The sequence below is a fragment of the Drosophila takahashii genome, chromosome X (genome assembly GCF_030179915.1).
Source record: "Drosophila takahashii strain IR98-3 E-12201 chromosome X, DtakHiC1v2, whole genome shotgun sequence".
NCBI classification, from domain to species: Eukaryota; Metazoa; Arthropoda; class Insecta; order Diptera; family Drosophilidae; genus Drosophila; species Drosophila takahashii.
In genome coordinates this window covers 15,181,005-15,201,208 of record NC_091683.1, presented here as the reverse complement: position 1 = coordinate 15,201,208, position 20,204 = coordinate 15,181,005, and the positions used below count along the sequence as shown (strand labels likewise).

Here is a 20,204-nt window from a genome sequence, read left to right as displayed (position 1 = left end):
TTACCCATACTTTTATTTTTTTTCTTGCAAAATTGCCCATCGAATTAAGGAGCCTCAAGAAAAACAATCATTTGAATTGTACACTTTGCTTGGATATTTTTATTGATTTAATTTGTGTTTTTTATTATTTTTGTGTTTTGGTTTTTTTTGACTTTTTTGGTTTTTTTTTCTTTCTTTTCTTGTTGGTTTTTACTTTTGTTTTAATATAAATTATATTCTCTAAAAACATCCGCACTTAAAACAGAGAAAAACATAGTTTTCGATGGATTAATAAATAACAGAAGAAAATTAATGAATTTACGTGCTCTCGCTCGAGGAAAAAAAAGCAGTATAATTAATTATCAATAGGCTATTAATTAATAACTCCGTGTAAATTATTGGCTATCGACTATGGGCTAAATGTGCTCTGTGGTTTGTGGTTTGCGGGTGGGGTTGTGTTGGTGGGTGGTTGGGTGATTGGGTGGGGGATTGTGGGGGGCTGAGTTTATCACAGGAAATCAGATTGAAAACGAGGAGTCCTCGGGAGAAATTAAATATTTTTATGCTTGGGGCGGAGGAAGGGCATCAAAAGAAGATCAATGGTTCAATAAGCAATATATGTATATAGATTTGAGACAATTATTGAACATTGAAATACAGTAGTGATGTGTGTGATGTATGGGCTCCTAATCTACATATATAAATTCTTCACTCCGGTTCCTTGGTTTTTTGTGGTTTTTTGCCTTAGCTAAGGCGTATTTTCGATGCTAGAAAATACAACTGCAGGCAGGTGGTCAGCATGACCGTCATGTTGCCAATGGCGATGGTCATGTGGATGCGCCGGAAGCCCTTGTGGATGCGCTGATAGTGCGGACAGTCGACGAGGTCGCCCTGGACGAGGCTGCCCACCTCCTGGCCGCTGCCGATCGCATCCTCGATCCTGTACTTCTCGTGCATCAATTGCAGCATCGGTGGCACCAGATACAGCCGCACCACCACCTCAATGCCCGCCGCCAAAGCCAGCGATCCCATCTGGATGCCCGCCGATGTCGTCCAGCCGCTGAGGAAGTACTTGGCATAAACCACCAGCATCGTCAGGCTGAGCATAGCGTTCAGGGCGAAGTAGCGCGGGAACAGGATCTGCTGGCACTGCCCGAAAACGTGGCGGGGCAGTGAGAAATACAGCGAGAGACCTGAAAGTGATACATTATGAAACAATATTAGTAAACTGGATAGGAAAACTGGATTAAAAGTAAATCTAAAAAATGTAATTACGATTTTTTGGATGATGATCGAATATATTGCAGATTTGTGATTATTTTCGGGATGTATCATTGATGGAGGCTCATATGGATAATCATATTTAAGATATCTGAATATGTTCGCGATGTTTTTCATTGATTGATGCTCATATGGAAGATCATATCATATCATATTGAAGATCACTGATTATCTTCGGGATGTATCATTGATGGAGGCTCATATATTGAAGATCTGTGATTATTTTCGGGATGTATCATTGATTGTTGCTCATATGGATGATCACATCATATTAAATTGAAGATCACTGATAATATTCGGGATGTTTTTCATGGACCGATGCTCAAATGGATGACCTATCATATCATATCAAAGATCACTGATCTTATGTTCTGGATGTTTTTCACTGATTGATGCGAGTTCCCTGAAGATCAGAATGGTACGCCACTTACCCGAGACAAATGTCATCCAGATCTGCGACCCAAAGTGGGTGGCAAAGGCGCCCAGAAATACCAAGGCCGCCAAAACGCCACCCGTCGCTGTTCTCGTCGATGTTTCTGCTGTTGTTGCAGATGTCTCTTCTGTTGCTGTTGTCGTTGGGTCGATGAGGTCGCGTCCCACAGTCATCAGCACAAAGGCCAATATGCAAACGGCTATCAAGTGTGCTGGTTGTGTTGTACGCGTCAGAATTCTGCAATAAGAAAAATAAATAGCAAAGTTTTCGATAAGTAAATGTTGATCGAAATAATCATTTATCGAATTTACTTAAACATCGACTTATTTAGTTATCGAATTGATCATTAATGATCGATTATTATCGCTTCTATTAATTTATTCGCTAAAGCAAAGCGAAAAGTTTGAGCTATTAATTTATTTATAAATGCCCTACATTTTTTGCGGTGTGGCTTAAGTGCTTTTATAACGCCGTCTGTCATATCCTTCTAGTGAATTTATTAACGCAATAGCAACGCAATCGCCGATGGTCCAAATTCCAAAAAGATATAGCCGCCTGATCCGCGGGCAAAGGGGGTATAGGTAAATGGGTATTACGTACCCACGTGGCCCTCATGTGCGATTAGATTTGATTTGCGGCGAACTTTTGCACTGATTGCGATCGTGCGAATTCGCCGCCCCCCTTTCTCTCTCTGTCTCTTTCTTTTCTTGTCTACGCATTTGTTGCGTCCCCCCTCCTCACCACCTCTTTCGTCTGTCATTTTTGCATATCCGTCTGTTACGTTTTTATGTTTTTTTTTTTGCAAACTTTTTCGCCGTTTTTGTTGTCGTGCGGCGAATAGAGCCAAAGTGGCGTACGTGCGAAAACGCATGCAACCGAATATTGTATATTTTCGCCGCCCCCCACTATCCCCTTCTCTGTTGCTCTCGTGGAGACCAGAACTAAAAGCCAGAAATTGGCAATCTTTAGGCGATATTCATAGAGCAAGAGCGTGGAAAATGCAATTTTGCACTTGCACTTGGGGCGAATTCAGCGAATCAGCTGCCGACCAGCTGATAAAACGATAAAACGCGGCGAACCCAGCTGATTTATAGACAGAAGAGAGAGAGAGAGAGAGAGAGTTAACAAGGAGGTACAGTTGCGTTTAAAAAAAAAATACTTCATTTTTAATTTTAAATAAATAATTGTATAAATTCATTTAAATATAATTAATATAAAAATATTTATGTTTGGTAAAACAGTTTGTCCTAATTTCACAATTCTTTTAGGAAATCATTTGCAAACATTTAATTTTAAACAAGTAAACAAACAAATAAAATAAAGTTTAAAATTTTAATAATTATAATATATACTTTCCAAATATTTTTTTAAAATATTATTTTTAATAAATTAATTAAAAGGTTAAAAAACAAATCATAAATGGCTTTTTAATATATTTTAAAAATATTTGTTATTCCTCTGCTATTATTATGACCTCGACTGTACGCCTACGAAAGCTCTGCCAGATGACGTAGGACCCGATCGCACTTTGCACTCCAGCAGGTGGTTGTGGATCCGAGCCGAGAGAGCGAAAGGGTGAGAAGGCGAGAGAGGGTGGGTGATTCAAGGGGTCTTAGGGAACTCTATTGACTCGCCAATTGTCGTCATAGCGGCCCACTGATCGCAAGATAGCAACCGTAACCAGACACACCCCCTTGCCCCCATCGAGGGTTAACTTATCGCTTGACATTGAGTCAGCATTACGGTCAAGGCGAATATCACTAGATCGTATTTTTAGACTAGCACACTTATCGCTAGTAATACTACCCCCTAATGGCAAGAAATCCTCGTGAATCATCTAAGGTTTTATGGCGATTCTCTTATAGGTTATTGTCGGTTTCAATTCCTTGGGGCTCCACTGTACCCCCAACGATATCGTGCAGGTCACGAGTTTGGCGTCTGCTGCCAGGCATTATCAATGGGGTGCTAACAATCTACTTAATGGGTTTTGGTTGAATTTCGCTATCTGGCCAAGAAATTGCAAAAACCAAATCAAGAAATATAGAATATATATATTGCAAATCAATTAAGAACCTGTCACTGGTATAAATTCTATAATTGAACTAATTAATTGTCCATCATTAAATTCAAAGAAAAATGGAAAACATAAGTTGGGAACCCGAGCTCAGCGTCTAGTCTTTTAATAGAGGCAATGCCTTAAATTTCCTGGTTACGCTCTTTTTGCATAACGCTTTTGCGCCCTAGACAACAGCAGACGGTGGAAAAATTATACGAATATATTTGCATCTATAAATATCAATACAGAGGCGTGATCAACATGATCCACAGCCGTGACAATGAACTGATAAGAACTGATAATGCCACCAGCAAATGAGGGTTTCCCTTATGTCACCTGATGAATTGATGGCTATTTAACAGAGGGGGCGCGTGCATTATGTCGAACAATGTCTAAAAGATATATGTATTTAATATACAAAATATCGTGGATAAGTAAACTATAACTATTACTCAACTGGCTTATTTTGGGCATATTACTAGTTTGCGATACAAAATATTTGCTGTCTATATGGGGTGGGACAGCCCAAAATAAATTGGTTTTGCGACTTTGTCGGTAAGAAAAAAAAATAATAAAATAGTCAAGCGTTTCCTGTCATTTTTGTCGTGGCATGTGTAGAAACTGCAGTAAATGTCACAAATTGACTACTTATTAGTGGCCTTAATGATGGAAAGACTAACAATTACTAATTTGTATATGATTTTGTGAAACAAATTTTGTGAGAACTATAATTAGAATGAATTCTTGCTACATTGAATTCTTTTATAAAAATTATACTGATTTTCTTTTATGATCTAGCTAGGGTTAGAGTACATTTTTAAAATACTTATATGAGGAACGTTTTTCTAGGTGTTTACAAGACAAGTTGAGGGTTAATTTAAGTGAAGGTTAGAGTACTAATATTTTAATATATAAATATTTTTCATTTAATATGAAATAATCTATTTAAAAAGACCCAATGAAACGGAACCTTTCAAATATTTATATTAGAAGGTGTTTACAAGTAAAGTGTGGGGTTAAGTTAAGTTAAGGTTAGAATACTAATAGATTAATATTTAAGTTTCTTGAAATTATTTCTCGAGGTGTTTACAAGTTGAGTGTTCTGTTTACGATGATAATGATGTTTTTTTTTTTTGAGGGGGAGACTCACGTGTAAAGGCGACTGGCCTGCAGCTGGGCCACCAGACAGGTGATTCGCTCGGACACCTGTCGCGTCATCTGGGTGCCAATGGCCAGGGCGTCGTCCATGGATGGCTCCATGGAGCTCAGCTTGCGCTGCTGTTGGGCCTTCAAGGCGGCGGCATTGGTGTCCAACTGGTCCATAGTTTCCGCCTCCTGCAGTTCCATCTCCTTGAGCATCTGCTGCTGCTGCTCCTGTTCCAGTTTGCGGAATCGCGGACAGAAACGCAGGAGTTCGCTCTTTTTTTGCGGTGCAGGGGTAATGCTGACTTTGCGAGTGGGGGTCGTGGTCGGAGGTGGAGATTTCACAAGGGTTTCGGTGACACCGCTATCCTCGCTATCGCTGTTTGTGATCGAGGAGGAATCACTGCTACTGCTCAGCTCGAGATCCTCCAGGAATTGCTGCTCCTTCTTCTGCAGCTCCTTCTTCTCGCGCTTCTTCAGCGTGTACTTGACACTCTTCACCGCCTTCGATGGCATTCCACAGGCCATGTAGCGTTCGATCTGCTGCTCGTTGTTTTTCTCCACGATCCCTGAATTGTGGCACATCTTTGCATTGGTTTCTATGGGCTCCGGTTGTCTTGTAAATGGGGGTTATCCTCTTTTGTTCTTCTCTTGATCTCTTTCTTTTGGGGCACTCTTCTTTGTCTCGCTTCGCACAGCAAAAAAATTGTTGTTTCTTGGGGTTACTTAACTTTGCGCTTTTAAAATATATATTTTTTTGTATTTTAAATTTTGGGTACTTTTATTGTTTTAGAACACCGCGTTTAATTTTTGGGTTGGTTTTTTTTTTTTTTGTTAATATCTGGGGATGGTTGGTTATTTGGTTTCTTTTCGAGGATTCCGGGGGGACCAAGTGGAAGTGTGTGCGACACGCGGCGCGCTGAGGTGTGCGATTTTGAATGGGAAGTCGGCGCTGGCATTAGGTTTTATATATACCGCCGACCGAACGCCCAGTTCTTGCGCCGACGTCGCTGCCGCGCTCTGCTTCCGCTCTCTTCGAATTTCGGATTCGTATTGGCTCTCTTTTGGATCTCTTTGGGCTCCATTTTTTGTACTCGGCTGATGCAACCGTGGGTCCAATGGCGTTACGGATTGTCCAGTAATCTAGTTCACCATGATCGCGTGCTTTCTTATCCACAAACTGCATACGAAGTTTTCGGGGACGTAGAACCCATTTCTTTTGAACGAAACGAAATGAATAACAAGTGATTAGATAGGTAGGCCTTTCATCATATACACCGAATATTATATTATTCAGTCGTAATTCAACACCACACTTTTATTCTGGACATATGTATATTATTATATTTTTAATGCAACGAGTATAATGATTTAAGCTACGTTTTTTTAGTGTACTTATATAATTTATAACACTTCGAATTTTATATATATAAAATATAAAGTATAAAGGAAAAAAAAGATTTACTTATCAATCAAAACAATAGATTTAATTTAAGGTTTCACGTTTCTTTAAAACTTGAATTTTTTTTTAAACCTTGTAAACCTACAAACTAAAACTTCAACAATACATCCCACTGTGCGATGCATTTAAACTGGATTATCCCCAAAAGAGAGCGAGAGAATGGGAGGCTGGGCTTTCATAGGGGGTCGGTCTCTTAGGAACATCCCAATATTTAAGAGCACCGCCTTATCACCACCACAAAGTCTCAATTAACGGCGGCTGTCACGCTGCGATCGTTTGGCATTATGCCGCCTTATAAGCACCTGACAAATGGACGCCACATGTGAATAGTTTTCGGCCTAACCTTCAGTCGGCCCTTCTTCCTCCTCCCTCTTTCCACCCTCTTCTTCCTCTTTTCTTCTTTCTTTCTAAAAACTTTCCTACAATGTTGCGGCGAGAAAAAGTTTGGAATTCACTGAAAATCACCTGCAAATGGTGTAAATTTCGCAGACGTCAGCGATCAGCGATCAAAAGCAATCCCCGCTTTTAATATTCATTTATATATTCTTTGGATCCAACAATTCTGGTTTACCGAGCATGAGTCGTCCGCTTGAATTCGGCGAATGGATTTCGATCACTGACGTCGAGTGGATCTCGATCTTTTTCGCGATTCAGAGGAACTCCTCTGGGAACTCTGGGAAATATTTGTTAGACATTTTGAGGGGAAAAACTTGTTAGAGATCCCCCGATTTTGTTAGAAATAAAATACAATTTTAAATTCTTTAATAAGTTTGTTCTTAGGAACTTCTTATTATATCAATATTATAGTATTATTATATTATATTAAAATGTTTACTTACAAATTCTCAGCTTATCATAGTAACAATCAGAAACCATTTAATTTTCCATTCAATGGAAATAGCTATTGGTTTATAGACTAACCAAAAAAGGAACCCCACACAGAAATATCGCTAAATCGAAGTGAAATAAGCCCGATAGGAAATGCTAATGATAAGGATAGTCTCTGGGTGAGTCAGCCTGTGATTCAGTTGAGGATCAACCAGATCGTCTCAAAGTCCCCGACAGAAACTGACCATTTCTTGTGATCCCATATTGGGCAATTCACCCACATAATAATGCGCAAAAAAAAGCGGCGAACGTGATGGCAAAAAATAGAATGCACTGATTAGTGTTGATTCAAGGTCATTTGTGTTGATTAACCGACCGACCGCTCAAAGGCTAATCATGGCCAATCGGCGGACCTTGGGCATTATCCCCGATATATGGATTCGCGGACCCTGTTGGATTCTTGAGAGCCACGATGAGTGGGCAAGAAATCACAAGTCAATTGGTTGACCAAAAGCGGAATTAATGGCATTATTTGTATGTAAGGAGGTGGTCGATCGTCTCGATCGGCGGAGAGATCTACGTCCGGCCAAACAGACACGTCGGAACAGAACGATCGGGATTGGGATTGGGATTGTGGAGCCGCAATTAGATAATGAGCAGTTTGTCGACGATCGGTGCGATGACGACCATCTGCATACATCATCTTATCGATTCGAGGAGGAGAATCCCCTTGTCATGTGGCGCACGTTCCGCGAGTTGTCGGCCCCAAAACTTATTCATAAGAAATATTATTAATGAATGAATTTCGAAATTGAAAATTGAAATCTGCAAATGGCTGCTCAATCGATCAATCAGACAGTCGAACAAATGCAACGATCGATAAAAACAAGGGGAAAAGTTTTGAAGAGAGCAAAGGTTGCTAGGCAAGCTTAAGAATTAATAGATCAATAAATTAGTGTGAATATTAAGTCCTTTAAAAAGTCTGTAATTTAAATTCCAAACCCCAAATAGATACATCACTTGGACAATACATTTTTTTGCACTTTGTACTAGTAAATCAATCATTAAATTGGTTAATTGTCTGTGATATATGGGCTAGTGAATGATATAACGATTAAGTAAAAGTATTCATAGAATGTTGGCATTAACTACAATATAAATTATTTGCCCACACTTTGGGGCGTGTGAATGCCATAAATAATACAAAATAAATAAGTAAAACAAAATAGGATTAATTTAATTTCGACAATACATTAATATACAAGTGACCTTTAAAATGAAGAGTAATTAAATTGCACAGATTTGGTTAAATGATTATAATTATGATATTTATATTTTTTTTTTATAAAGACTAAATATATTTATCTCAATTACTTTATATGGTATTTAAATGATATGATACTATGGTTGTATTTGCATTTGTTGAAGATCGCAAAGACATCAGATATCATTTATTCCTAGTTGCTTTATCTTATTCTTCGTTGAATATTTGGACTTTGCGGTTATAATCTTGTCGTTCGATTAGTTTTTATAGTTTTGGCTGGTTTCTTTTTGCTACGGTTGGGATGGTACGTGGGCCAAGTCTGGTTTGTTATTTCTTAGTTGGCGCTGTGGCAAATTCCACTTCATTTTGCCTCAAATGCGGACGTGCCGGCCGGCTTTCGCGTCATATGGGCCAGCAAATGGATGGATGGGTAGAAATTGGAAAGGGGGGGACCTTATAGATTACGGGGGACACTCAGCGATGTTCTTTCTTTTAGCACCTGACGCACACCAAATGTGTTTTTTTTTTTTCTTAAAGAGAGCTGATGAAAGACGTCAGGCGTCAGCATCAGCTGTCCATTGTGGCATTGATCCAACTGAAGAGGGCAATATTTCCCACGAAATACCGAACCGCCCCCTGAGAACCACCCCTTTTTCCACACCCACCCACGCGCCTTCACTCAATCATTGTCCGAACTGAGGCGTAATCCCTTCATGGGGGCAAAAAACACAAACACCGGCCCACGTGAGAGGTCTAGTAGTAGATCCAGACATATAGGTTATGCAGATACGCCCACCGCCCACTTTTCTGGAGTCACATGAGTCACCTAAATCACCGGGAAAACAAAAGCGTAGATTGTTGACAACTCAATTAGCGCCCGAAAGTGGTGAAAAAAATATGAAATTAATTTTGGAGAGCAAGAGAAAACAAAAAATATTTGTCATATTTCTTAATTTCCTCAAGATATCTTTGATATATCATTAAAAAATGTAGTTTTCTGTTTATCAAACGGAAATTGTCTGAGAGATTAGCATATCCCTTTAAAGTTCCATGATTTCTTATATGATAGTGTTTTTGGAAGATTTCACTCTTGGGATCATAGCAGAATGTAATTAAAAATCAAAACAATTTCAGTTATGGATGAAAATGCCCATTTTAGGTATTTCACCATGAGTTAGTCTAGCTGTTTTTGCGAATGATAAGCGGCTGGGAAAGGAGAGGAAAAATTCCAGAGAGAAATAGAAAGAGAGGCAGACAGAACTCCGCTGCAGTTGGGACTTCTGTTATCAGCACAAGTTGTTGGTTGTTGACGGCAATCGATTTTGTTTACAAGCTCCATTGTCGTGTTTTTTTTTTATTTGCATTTATTTTTTAATTTCTTTTTTTTATGGCCCACTGTTGCCGACTGGCCGTTGTTTTCTGGGTCTCCCGCCCACTCTCTCCCGCTCTTAAAAACGAAAAGAGAATCTCTCTTCGGCTTTGGCTTATCACAAACAGGTTCAATGGCTCTTGAATGCCTTTTCGCACCGATCTTTTACGATCTTCTCCGCTCTCCTATGATCTACATATGTATATGCGTATTTGGGTAGGTCAGTTAGGAGCTAATAAGAAGCGGAAAAAGACATAAAATAGAGGTAATAAAAAAAAAAGCGTCGATCGAGTAAGGAAATAATTAGACCCGAGATCGATTAGTGATAATTAAACCGCATAAGTATCTCCCATTATGGATCGATAAATGCACCAGGAGAATTCTTCTTCGCAATTAAGTGATCTTAAAGACCCAGGGTGGGCAGATTAAGACAGGCATTTCGAAAAAATTCCAGAAGAATTCTTCCAGGCGTGTGGCTTCTCTACAAGAATATGTGTATAAATATGTAGTCTGAAATTATTTTATAATCTTAAAGTAATAACAAAATCACTTATAAGTATGATACAAAAAAAAGGCTCAAGATAGCACAATACAAAGATTATTTTAAAATATTTATTTTCCCATCACCATATCATTTAATTTGAATTGCCGTTTTCCTTAATCCTTTTGGACAACACTTGATAAATTAAATTATTAAGGTAAATGGGCCATTTAAAACAGCAATTCATCTTCAAGGAACGATTTCCTTGAGCCGATTATATTTACTCATGACTTTAAGCCCAGTACATCTTCTTTTTTTATTTTGGCCATCACACTTATGAATCTCACTCAAGATTTATCTTATACGATCAGATTCAGAGATTGTCCCAAGTAGAGTAAAGCATTATCTCAGGCCGACGATCGTTCGCAAATTGCTCAGTTTCGGTTTTAATACATATCTCTTTTTTTTGTGGAATTCTTTTGCTTTCATTGATTTCAATTTGCAAATTGCGAGCGGCACAACGGAATTTGTGCTTTGTTTCCCACAGCCAAAGGAATAACGACCCTATCCCCGTTCCGAGTTCCCATTCGATGGCAGTCCATCATGTATATGTAGCTGTCCAGCCGGCAGTTCATCATCATCTAGAGCCCGCTAATCTGGCGTATCTGTAGCCGTACACAGAGATTAATTTGTTAGAGATTAATATTATGATGGGTTCTGTTTTTGGTGTTCACACAATATATTTTTAATTATAATTCCCTATATAGAGGGAATTTCGAATAGCTTGTTTAATGTATTTTTTTTTTGCACCTATGTCAAATAATTTAAAATTAGTAAGTTTAGATAGTTATTGTTGATTATATATTTTTCCTATTAAAAACCTAGGAGTAATAGTATTTATAAAGTTCGTTAAACAACGAGAGCTTAAAAAATATCGATATAAGTGTTTTTTCAATATTGTGAAAATATCGAAAATATCGATAATTTTCATGTTGTAGATCCAACTGATTTGATCATTATTTAAGTTATGAGTATTGTTTTTCTCCGTGTATCCTCATCTGCGACTCTTTCTTCTCAGTGCCTCTGTGGATTTTGTTTTAATTTTGAATGCTTTTTTTTTTTGCGACTCTCTGAGCAGCGCTTGGTTTGGCGGCTTTTAGTGGTTTCAGTGGTTTCAGTGGCCCGGTGGCTCTGTGGAGAGTGGCCTACGTGACTCGGGAATCCGCGGCAATGTCCGACGACCGACTGGCGACCGGCGACTGTTGCAAATCGAAACGAAACGATTCGCTGGATCCGCTGGATCCGCCACCAAAAACCTGCCCCGGATCACAATTTGTCCGCCGCCCGGGCAAACCTCTTGATTATGTTATTTATTTATTTAGCCATGCTCGTTAATGTTTAATGTTATTGCCGCGCGTCGCCTCGGTGGCAAAAAAAATATATATATTCAAAGAAAATCCATTGAAACGAAACCTCATTCGGAATGATATATGAAAGTCCTTTTATATTAAGTCGATAACTCAAGACTCTGTCTAAAATATTATGGCCTAAATTTGAGAAAATTCTTTGAACTAAAATGAATTAAATAATGAAAAACAAGCTTTATCATTCTTAAATTCAATGAGTTTTAAATAAATTGCTGAGATTTAAATATTAATTTTTAATTGCCAATAAGTATTTGTGTTCGTAAGTTATCAAAGTTAATAAAAGCCCATATACCTTTAAGTTAGGGTAGCGGAAAATTGAAAACTGCTAGCGTTTCATGTTGCTGGGTGCAATGCGATCACCTCCGATGTTGCTGCTGTTGGTGTTGCTGTTGTAAGTGCTGCTACTGCCCCGATCCACAGACGCCCCCCTGGGGAGCAGGGGCGTAGAGAGGGGGGCCCCGATCGGTTGGCCTGTCTAACGGCTGCGTCAGCAGAGACACACACTTAATATTTTTGCATGGCAACCACTTGCCTTGCCGTTTGGCTGTTGCTACCACGAGTCTTACATTTTGGCCATGTGATCGCTGTATTGGCTTTTTGGCTCGCGACGGGGGTGCGGTGGTCCCCCCGTCCGCCAAAAAAATTAAAAACTAGTCACAGCATTATCAAGCTAAAGCTCATCCACACCCGCGCCACATGGAAAGAAATCTATCTATCTACAAAAATATTTTACAAATATGTAAAAATAAAAAAATTACAAAATCTTTTTAAACTTTTTATAAAAGATAAATGGGACAAATGAAAATATTTCTTTTGCAAACAGTTCTTTGAAATCTATATTACTTTATGAATATGTACTTTTCAAAATTGTTCTATAATTTTCTATATATTTTTTTGAGTCGTTTTCTTTCTTTCAGTGTAGCCTCAATGAAATAGGAACACGCAAACAGGTGGGAAAAGGGGGCGTGCTCTTGATATACTTGACGCAATGCAAATCAGTTAACACTCTCGATCAGCGATAATATTTACCCATTTCAGTTGTTTATACGTTTGTTTGTCCATCATTTAGTGTAACATCAGCTACTTGACAACAGAGATTGTTAGGCGATAGATCTCTCCATGGAAGTCTTTTGGCCAATGATCTTGGGAGTTTCCGTTACTCTGAAGTATCGGTTGTTTACCCATTCAACTTATTTTATTGGGCACACAGACTTGTAAATTAAGGCTTGGCTTGAATTTTAATGTTGCCATCAGTTAGAACCCAATAATGTTCTACTGAAAATATATGGAAAGTTTTCAGAGTGGGGAAAAAACGAAAGGGAACTTTTGAAGTGCAGTAATATTGGATTAAAAAGAATAAAGCCTTCTTCCGGTTAAGAATTAGTAATAATTTGTTAGTAAATATTTATTTAATTGTGTAAACTATGTTTTTGGAATTAGTGATTATAAGAAATTTTTAATAAATAAACCAAAAACGGAAGTAATGTTCTCTTACTTTAAATTTAAGTAAACACAATAAATTTCACTTTATTAAGTGTTTTATAAAATCCAAATAAGTATATTTAATTGATCCATAGCTGTCACAATAATCATTTACCTTATTGATCGTATTTGCAGGTGTACCTGGCACTTTTCCAGCCGCTGCACGTGACTCGCCATCAGTTCAAGAAGGTGCTCAACTGCATGAAGGTGATACGCGCCCTGAAATACCAGGAGGTCTATGCCCAGGAGAAGGTCACCAAGGTCGACAGCCTGTCGCTGGTGCTGAGTGGCAAGTGAGTGAGCTACATTTCCGCATTTCGGAATGGTTAATAACTATCGAGTATCCTAACCACAACAGATTGGTGGTGTCGCAGCATCAGCGAGCCCTGCACATTGTGTTTCCCCATCAGTTCCTAGACTCGCCGGAATGGTTTGGCGTCTCGACCGATGACTACTTTCAGGTGGGTGTGATAACACAGAAAAAAAAATTTAATATGAAATAAGGTAATTTCTTCTTTATTTCATATCAATAAAAAGCCGATATCAAACATATCAACTTGATATTTTATCATTTCATAAGGTTTATAAAAATACTGTTTTAAAATACCAAATGTAGTACATAATCTTGATTCATATCAAAATGATATGAATAATTTGATCTTAAAGAAATATTAAATTAATCTGCTCATATCAATCGGATCTTTTGTCAATTTTTTTCTGTATGTATTAATATTATATTTTTGTTAATATGATAATAAAATATCGTTTATTAATAGGTCTCCATCATGGCCATGGAGGAATCGCGGGTGCTGATCTGGCATCGCGACAAGCTCAAACTGTCAATTATGGCCGAGCCCTTCTTGCAGACCGTTTTCGATCACATTCTCGGCCGGGATGTGGTCAAGAAGCTGATGCAGGTCACCCAGGTGCGTTTGTAAGTCGCTCTCCAGATCAAACCATTTCAAAACCTCCTTATTTTGTTTCCAGGTGAGCGAATCGATAGCCAGCAATGGCTTCCTGCCATCGGGAGGATATGCGGAGGATGCAGAGGATAAGCCCATGTTGATACTCAAGAAGAGTGTGGATGTGGGCCACGGACTGACGGCCCTGATCAACCGGCAGCTACAGGGTGAGTGCGGCCCCCTTGACCCTTGACCCCCGGTCTACTCTCTCCCTCCCTTCCTCGAATATCTGTTCACTATCTACCCAATATTGTACAGCAGCGGTTGACAAAATAGTATCACTGCAAAGATAAACGGAAAGGTTTTTAATAAATTTGTATTTATTCAAAAGAAGAAGTTATAACTTCTGAGAGGAGATGATAATAAATAATTGTCATTATTCTGCTGTAAAATTAATACTAAAATTTTAAAAAATATATATATTTCAAAAATATTTAACTGACTTTATAAATGGAGTTTTGAGTATTTTCGTAAATATATATTCCCAGTGCTATTCATGTCACCGCTGCTGTTGCTAGCTTTTTCCCACGCTTTCATTAACTTTCTTGGTGTTTGGGGTTCTTGATTTCTTCACCTTCGACCTTTGTGTGTCTCCCTCCCCCCGTGTCTCTCTCTATATATCTCTCTCTCTGTTTGCACGCTTTCTGCATGGCCTAAAAACCTAACCTTACTTGAATTAAACCCGTAATATAGTTTAATTTAATTTTCTTTTTAATATATATATTTATTTTGTTTATTTTCTGTGCATTTTTGATTTTTGATTTTCGGTTTTTGTTTTCTTTTTACCTTTTTTCTACGCCAAAACTCTAATTTTAGAAGAGCATGTTCCTTTACTTGGTCGCACGTACAAACAACAACAACAACTACTACTGCAACAACTGCAACTAGAACAACAACAACAACCCGTACAAGAAGCAGCAACAACAAGCGCCAACAACATCGAGCAAAGTGCAATCTGAAATTATGCAATCGCCACGCTGCTCCGCTGCTCAACACTTGCTCAACTTGCCACGAAATCAGAAATCCGAGCACTCCTCCTCCGTCCCTTCACCTTTGACCTGCACAACAACAAGAACAACAACAACTACAAGAACCACACCATCACCCACACAAGCAAACAATCATCAGTCATCAGTCAGCCATCAATCAATCACATGAAGCAGCAAACAAGCAACAACTACGATCATCTGAAAAGAAATGCCGAAGAAATCTGGAAACTATCCATCTTAATCCGCATCTTGAATCCAATGCATACATATAAATATATATATAATCATCTCATACCTAGCATTTAGCAAAGCAACTAGCACTAGCTAAACAAACATCTAACACACATCTAATCGTTCTAATAGCCAACTTTGTATCACAACCACCCCGCCAAGCCAAGCAAATAGACAGGCACTTGAGATCTTTGTGTAAACTATACGTCTTGGGAAACATCAAGTTTGCAGCCCAGCGGAAATGTTCTAAAAAATAAAATCAGTGTTGCCATTTCTAGAAAAAAACATACTGAAAAGTAAAAAAGATTTATATTAAATAAATCTAATATAGTATAGTATTATTACAACCCAAAAATTTTCATTCTCTTTGTAATTTTAACTATCTTAATTGTTAATTATAAACCTTAATTTTTCTGCCAATTAAAAATAACTAGGAAACATGGCAACACTGCTCAGAAATATGTTCATTTTGCTCCCTAAATATCCTTAGCAAAAAACTATCGTTAGCTGTAGTCAAACCAGTTGTAAAAATTGTAATTTATTTTGACTGATCATGGTTGTATGTTGAGTTGCAGTCGTCGGACAAGACACTTGATTGCGTTTGCTCATGAATTAGTTTCAGTTTGAGTGGGCTTTTGAGTTGAACACGATCAAGCGACAACCAAGGTTTCGATTTTAAATTAATTGATTGTGGTTGTTAATTCGGAATGAAAAAAATATTATTTGATATATTTGATAAATTGTACAAATTATTATTATATGAATCTGAACTAGATTTAAAATATACTTTTTTTTATTGTAAGGACAATTTAGGGATCTTTTGATCACAAAAATAACAGCAATATTTTTATTTTATTTCTCGTCAACTATTTAATTATTACAATTAATATAATTACACAATATACATATTAGAAAGTTATCAAAGGATTTGTAATGAGTACTAACTAGTTCTTTGACATGATTGCAATGTGCTAACTGGTTTGATCAACAGCACTTCAGTTTCAATTACCGATTCAAGATCTTCAGGTGACAGGTGATAAATGAACTTTTCCGCTGGCCCAAGAGTTTTCATCGCTTTATTTAATTTAATAAAAAAAAATGAATTTGATACCGCTTGGCATTTCATGGAAATTTACCGTGCTGGCACATCCATCAACTCTCTATATCTTCCATTAACACATTATTCTCTTTTTGTACCTCCTATATGCATACGTTTCTGTTTTTTTTTCGTTGATTTGTCGATTAATTTGCATACAAATTGAGCTTGAAGAAAGCGTGAAAACTAATTAGAATTAATATCGAATAATATTTGAGATAATGTTAAGCAATACATAGCCTAAGTTGTTGTACATACGCTATATACATATATACATATATTTGCTGTACATAACCCCCAGATTGCCCCGATAAATCCGAGAACCCCCATAAACCAAGGCTCCCCCAAGAAAGTGTAATAAACGAAAAGGAATCAATGTGAATGTAAACAAGCCAAAAACGAAAGCTAATAAAACAAAAAAAATATATAATATATAATATCAAGATGAAGTATTCGAGATTAATCCATAGTTTGGGCACGCGCTCAGCCATTTGACATCATTAAATGGCATTGATATGTTTTTTATTCTAATTCGCATTATTTGGCCTGCCGCCACGAGGAAAACAAAACAATATTTGTTATTTAATTAAACAATTTGGCTGTTGTCGCGATCGCCGCGTGTTGATGGCGATCGTCTCTATAGTCTCTATAGGCTACAGCTTTGTGCAGGGCCTGCATTCATCGATCGATCGGCTTTGCAAGTAATCATAAAAAGTGGAAAATAGCAGCATGCCCATAAACTTACACACAAAGTGCAGTGCCGACAGCAGTACGCATATTGCCACGCCCTCCACCCGGCCACGCCCCCTACCCCACCATTTCCGCCCATTTATGGTGTTGTACGGAAAAGTGAATCGAACTGCTGCTAATAGAAATGGTTTTTTAAAGGTACATCTTTATTTTTAACGATTTCCCAGTTTAAAAAAAGGAAATTTATTATTTCAAGTGATAGTCAAATGATTTTACATTTTAATATAGGTATATCGCTTTATTTTATTATCACCAGCGATCGGCACGCGAAAGTAAACTTGGAACCTAAAAATATACTCGCTATTTGATTAGAGGTTCTGAAAATAGCATTCGATTTCAAGCGTTACCTTTTCTATTAACGGAATAGCATTGTATTTACTAGTAAAATATTTGATCACGTGATACAGTTATCACAAAATCGATCTGTTTTCTGTATATTACACATGTTTCATCTAAAATATATATGTGCTGATTATTCACACCCCCAACCGCCCCCCTTTTATGCTAACCACGTTCTTCTACTGATTTTTCACCATCAACGACAACAACAACAAGTTTATCTATCTATGTTTGATTTGTGATGAAATTTATGTATTTGATTTTCTATTTTTTCGGTGACTATAATTTTGTTGTATGTCTAACGTAAACGTTCCAAACCAAAAAACTCCATCATAAACGTTAATCAACAACAACAAAACTACAACAACAACACGACCAATCAAAAAAACCAACAACAACTACCACGAAAACAGCCCTGCCCAGGATATCGAAGTATTATGACTGCGGTAAGTTTAAAGTCGTGTAAGGAAATGGATCTTAAGTTTCGGGAACCGAAACATCAAATGCCCTTGCAGACCGATTGCTATATAGAAACTATTTGAATTTGTTGGTTCGATTAATGTACGATACTATTTTTGGGAGCTTCCGTTTTAGAAAATACAAAAAATCCACAGAAATCAGTAAAGATTTCAAATCACTTTATTATGGTGCCTAAAAGTATGCAGTAAAGTTTGCATTGTGCTTTTTTTCAGAATTTCGAAAATAAACTTTTTTAACTGAGAGATACATTGATTTTTAAGTGGTCCGATTGCACAATTTCCATCTAAAAAATCCCATTCCCTCTGCAAGGGTCTAGAAACAACAACAGCAGCCCACCGCGTATGTATGCTAGCCTGTGTGTGTCCCTGTCTCTTTCTCTGTCTATACAGCTATCTCTCTCTCTCTCTCAGTCGGTGTTCAATTTTCTGTAGTGTGACCGTTCGTGTGCCTGCTTTTAGATTTGTGCATGCAAAACTTTGTTAATTGTAATTTCCATTGTTTTGGATTTAAAAAAAGTTGTTTTTGAGCAAAATGTTTTTGTAAAGTGTTTGGTAAATTTGGGAATTTTAGCCTTTGCCTCTTCACCCATGAGCTTGTGGGTTCTTTGAATACAAAATTTAAATAAACGTGTATTCCTTCTTTTTCTTCCCCTTTTTTCTTCAACTGTCTCTTTCAGCTGGGGATCCTAACTCTTGGCGCCTTGGAAGGATCGATGAGACGGACCATGAAACGGCCGTTTGAGAGGGATCGAGACGAAATGTTTAGACTTGTGTTTTTGAGTATTATTAGATGTATATTTTAGGCAATACTGAGGAACGAAAGTTGCGAAAATCCAACAGAGCGGATCCGAGGAACCCAAATACCAAGAGTCGTTATACAGAATTATTTATATATGCTATATGGAGCTGGTAACAATTTGGTAACGGGTATTCTTCTCTTGTAGTCGTGGAAATTACCTAAGATTAACATAAATTTGATTAGTGACATTAAAAAAAAAAACACATTAATAGCCAAAATTGTTGTTAAGTATTTCAGTCGGCTTTTGCAAGTTTAATTGTATTTTTTTTTAATACGAAGCCAAAATGAATAAATCTCAACGGTATTATATATTTTTTTAAGGCACTACGAGAAGAATACCCCTTGAAAAAGAAAAAGAGAATGAAAATATATATGTATACACAAATTATATATTAATTAAAACTAGTCTAGTTGCAAATTGTATTACGCCTATAACTACGGATTAGACGAATGACAAACCAAGACGAGAATTAGAAGGAGAACAACTGAAATGAAAATGTTTATTAATTAAATGGAGAAAAATGTATTTTTTTATTACCCTAAAGTTAAGAGATTATAAACGAAAAGAAAAGCAAAGAAATCGGGAAAAACAACAAGAAAAACCAAATCGTTAAGTGTGCAATATACAGATATAAATACACGATATGTACATGAATATATAGGAGTAGTTAAGGGAAAACTAAATATATTTGTGGCTACTCCCCAGCTAGATGCAAGAGAACATTCCATCGTTGATTAAACCTATTCAAAAAAGAAAACCTATAGCAATCACTACAATTTCTACATACAGTTCCCGCCTAAATTGTCACCTCAATCCAATCCTGTGAAATGAGTGTCGAATGCAGAGTTCAGTTGGTTTTCCCACATATATATATTCATATTCATGTGCCTGAATTTATGCATGTGCATCAATCACAAGTTGAATAATATGAAAGGTCGAAAATTAATTTTGTTGAACCATGAACACACTAGCTAGGTATAAAATAACACAACAAACCCCAAACATGAGGAATACATATAAATGTGCGTTGGCAAAAAGAAATCTAATTAAATGCAAAATATTAAACCCTGGAAATGGCTAACAACTAAAACCAACCCCCCCGCCCATGGAGGAGGTTTCGAGCTGATATTCCCGACCCCAACCCCAAAAGCCGACTCATTAAAACCATTGCCATTATGCATAGAGCAGGAATTTGGTTTCACGCCCGCAGAACTTCCCCCTAAATTGCAACGCATTGTATTGTATCGATCCCAACGTTTGTCTCATGTAAGTTAATGGTTAGAAAATAGCAGATCCCCAAAATCCACATAGAGCATACACAAAACTACATACCAAACCAAACCGAACAAAAAC

General features: G+C 37.5%; 2 protein-coding genes across 8 annotated transcripts in view; one reads left to right on the top strand and one right to left on the bottom strand.

Annotated features, from left to right (window-relative positions):
• Positions 1-20,204, top strand: part of bves (popeye domain cAMP effector bves) — a 29,053-nt gene extending 8,849 nt beyond the window's left edge. For 4 of the 6 annotated variants that reach the window (XM_070218926.1, XM_070218925.1, XM_070218924.1 and 1 more), the window contains exons 3-7: positions 13,341-13,498; positions 13,564-13,666; positions 13,982-14,131; positions 14,193-14,334; positions 14,984-16,913. In XM_070218926.1, the coding sequence (XP_070075027.1) occupies positions 13,341-13,498; positions 13,564-13,666; positions 13,982-14,131; positions 14,193-14,334; positions 14,984-15,126 (696 nt within the window). In that variant the 3' untranslated portion in view covers positions 15,127-16,913. Of the gene's footprint in view, positions 1-13,340; positions 13,499-13,563; positions 13,667-13,981; positions 14,132-14,192; positions 14,335-14,983; positions 16,916-17,985; positions 18,019-18,728 lie in introns of those variants that run through there. The other 2 variants (XM_017148887.3, XM_017148886.3) reach the window with 2 other exon arrangements.
• LOC108062287 (transmembrane protein 205) lies at positions 71-5,839 on the bottom strand. Of its 2 annotated transcripts, none has more exons than XM_017148882.3 (3): positions 4,900-5,839; positions 1,692-1,930; positions 71-1,172 (listed from the first exon to the last, which is right to left on the bottom strand). In XM_017148882.3, exons 1-3 carry the CDS (start codon positions 5,475-5,477, stop codon positions 724-726), a joined length of 1,266 nt encoding a protein of 421 aa, XP_017004371.2. In that variant the 5' UTR covers positions 5,478-5,839; the 3' UTR covers positions 71-723. The 2 variants fall into 2 exon arrangements, with proteins under 2 accessions (XP_017004371.2, XP_070075024.1); XM_070218923.1 differs by lacking the exon at positions 4,900-5,839 and adding an exon at positions 2,435-2,575.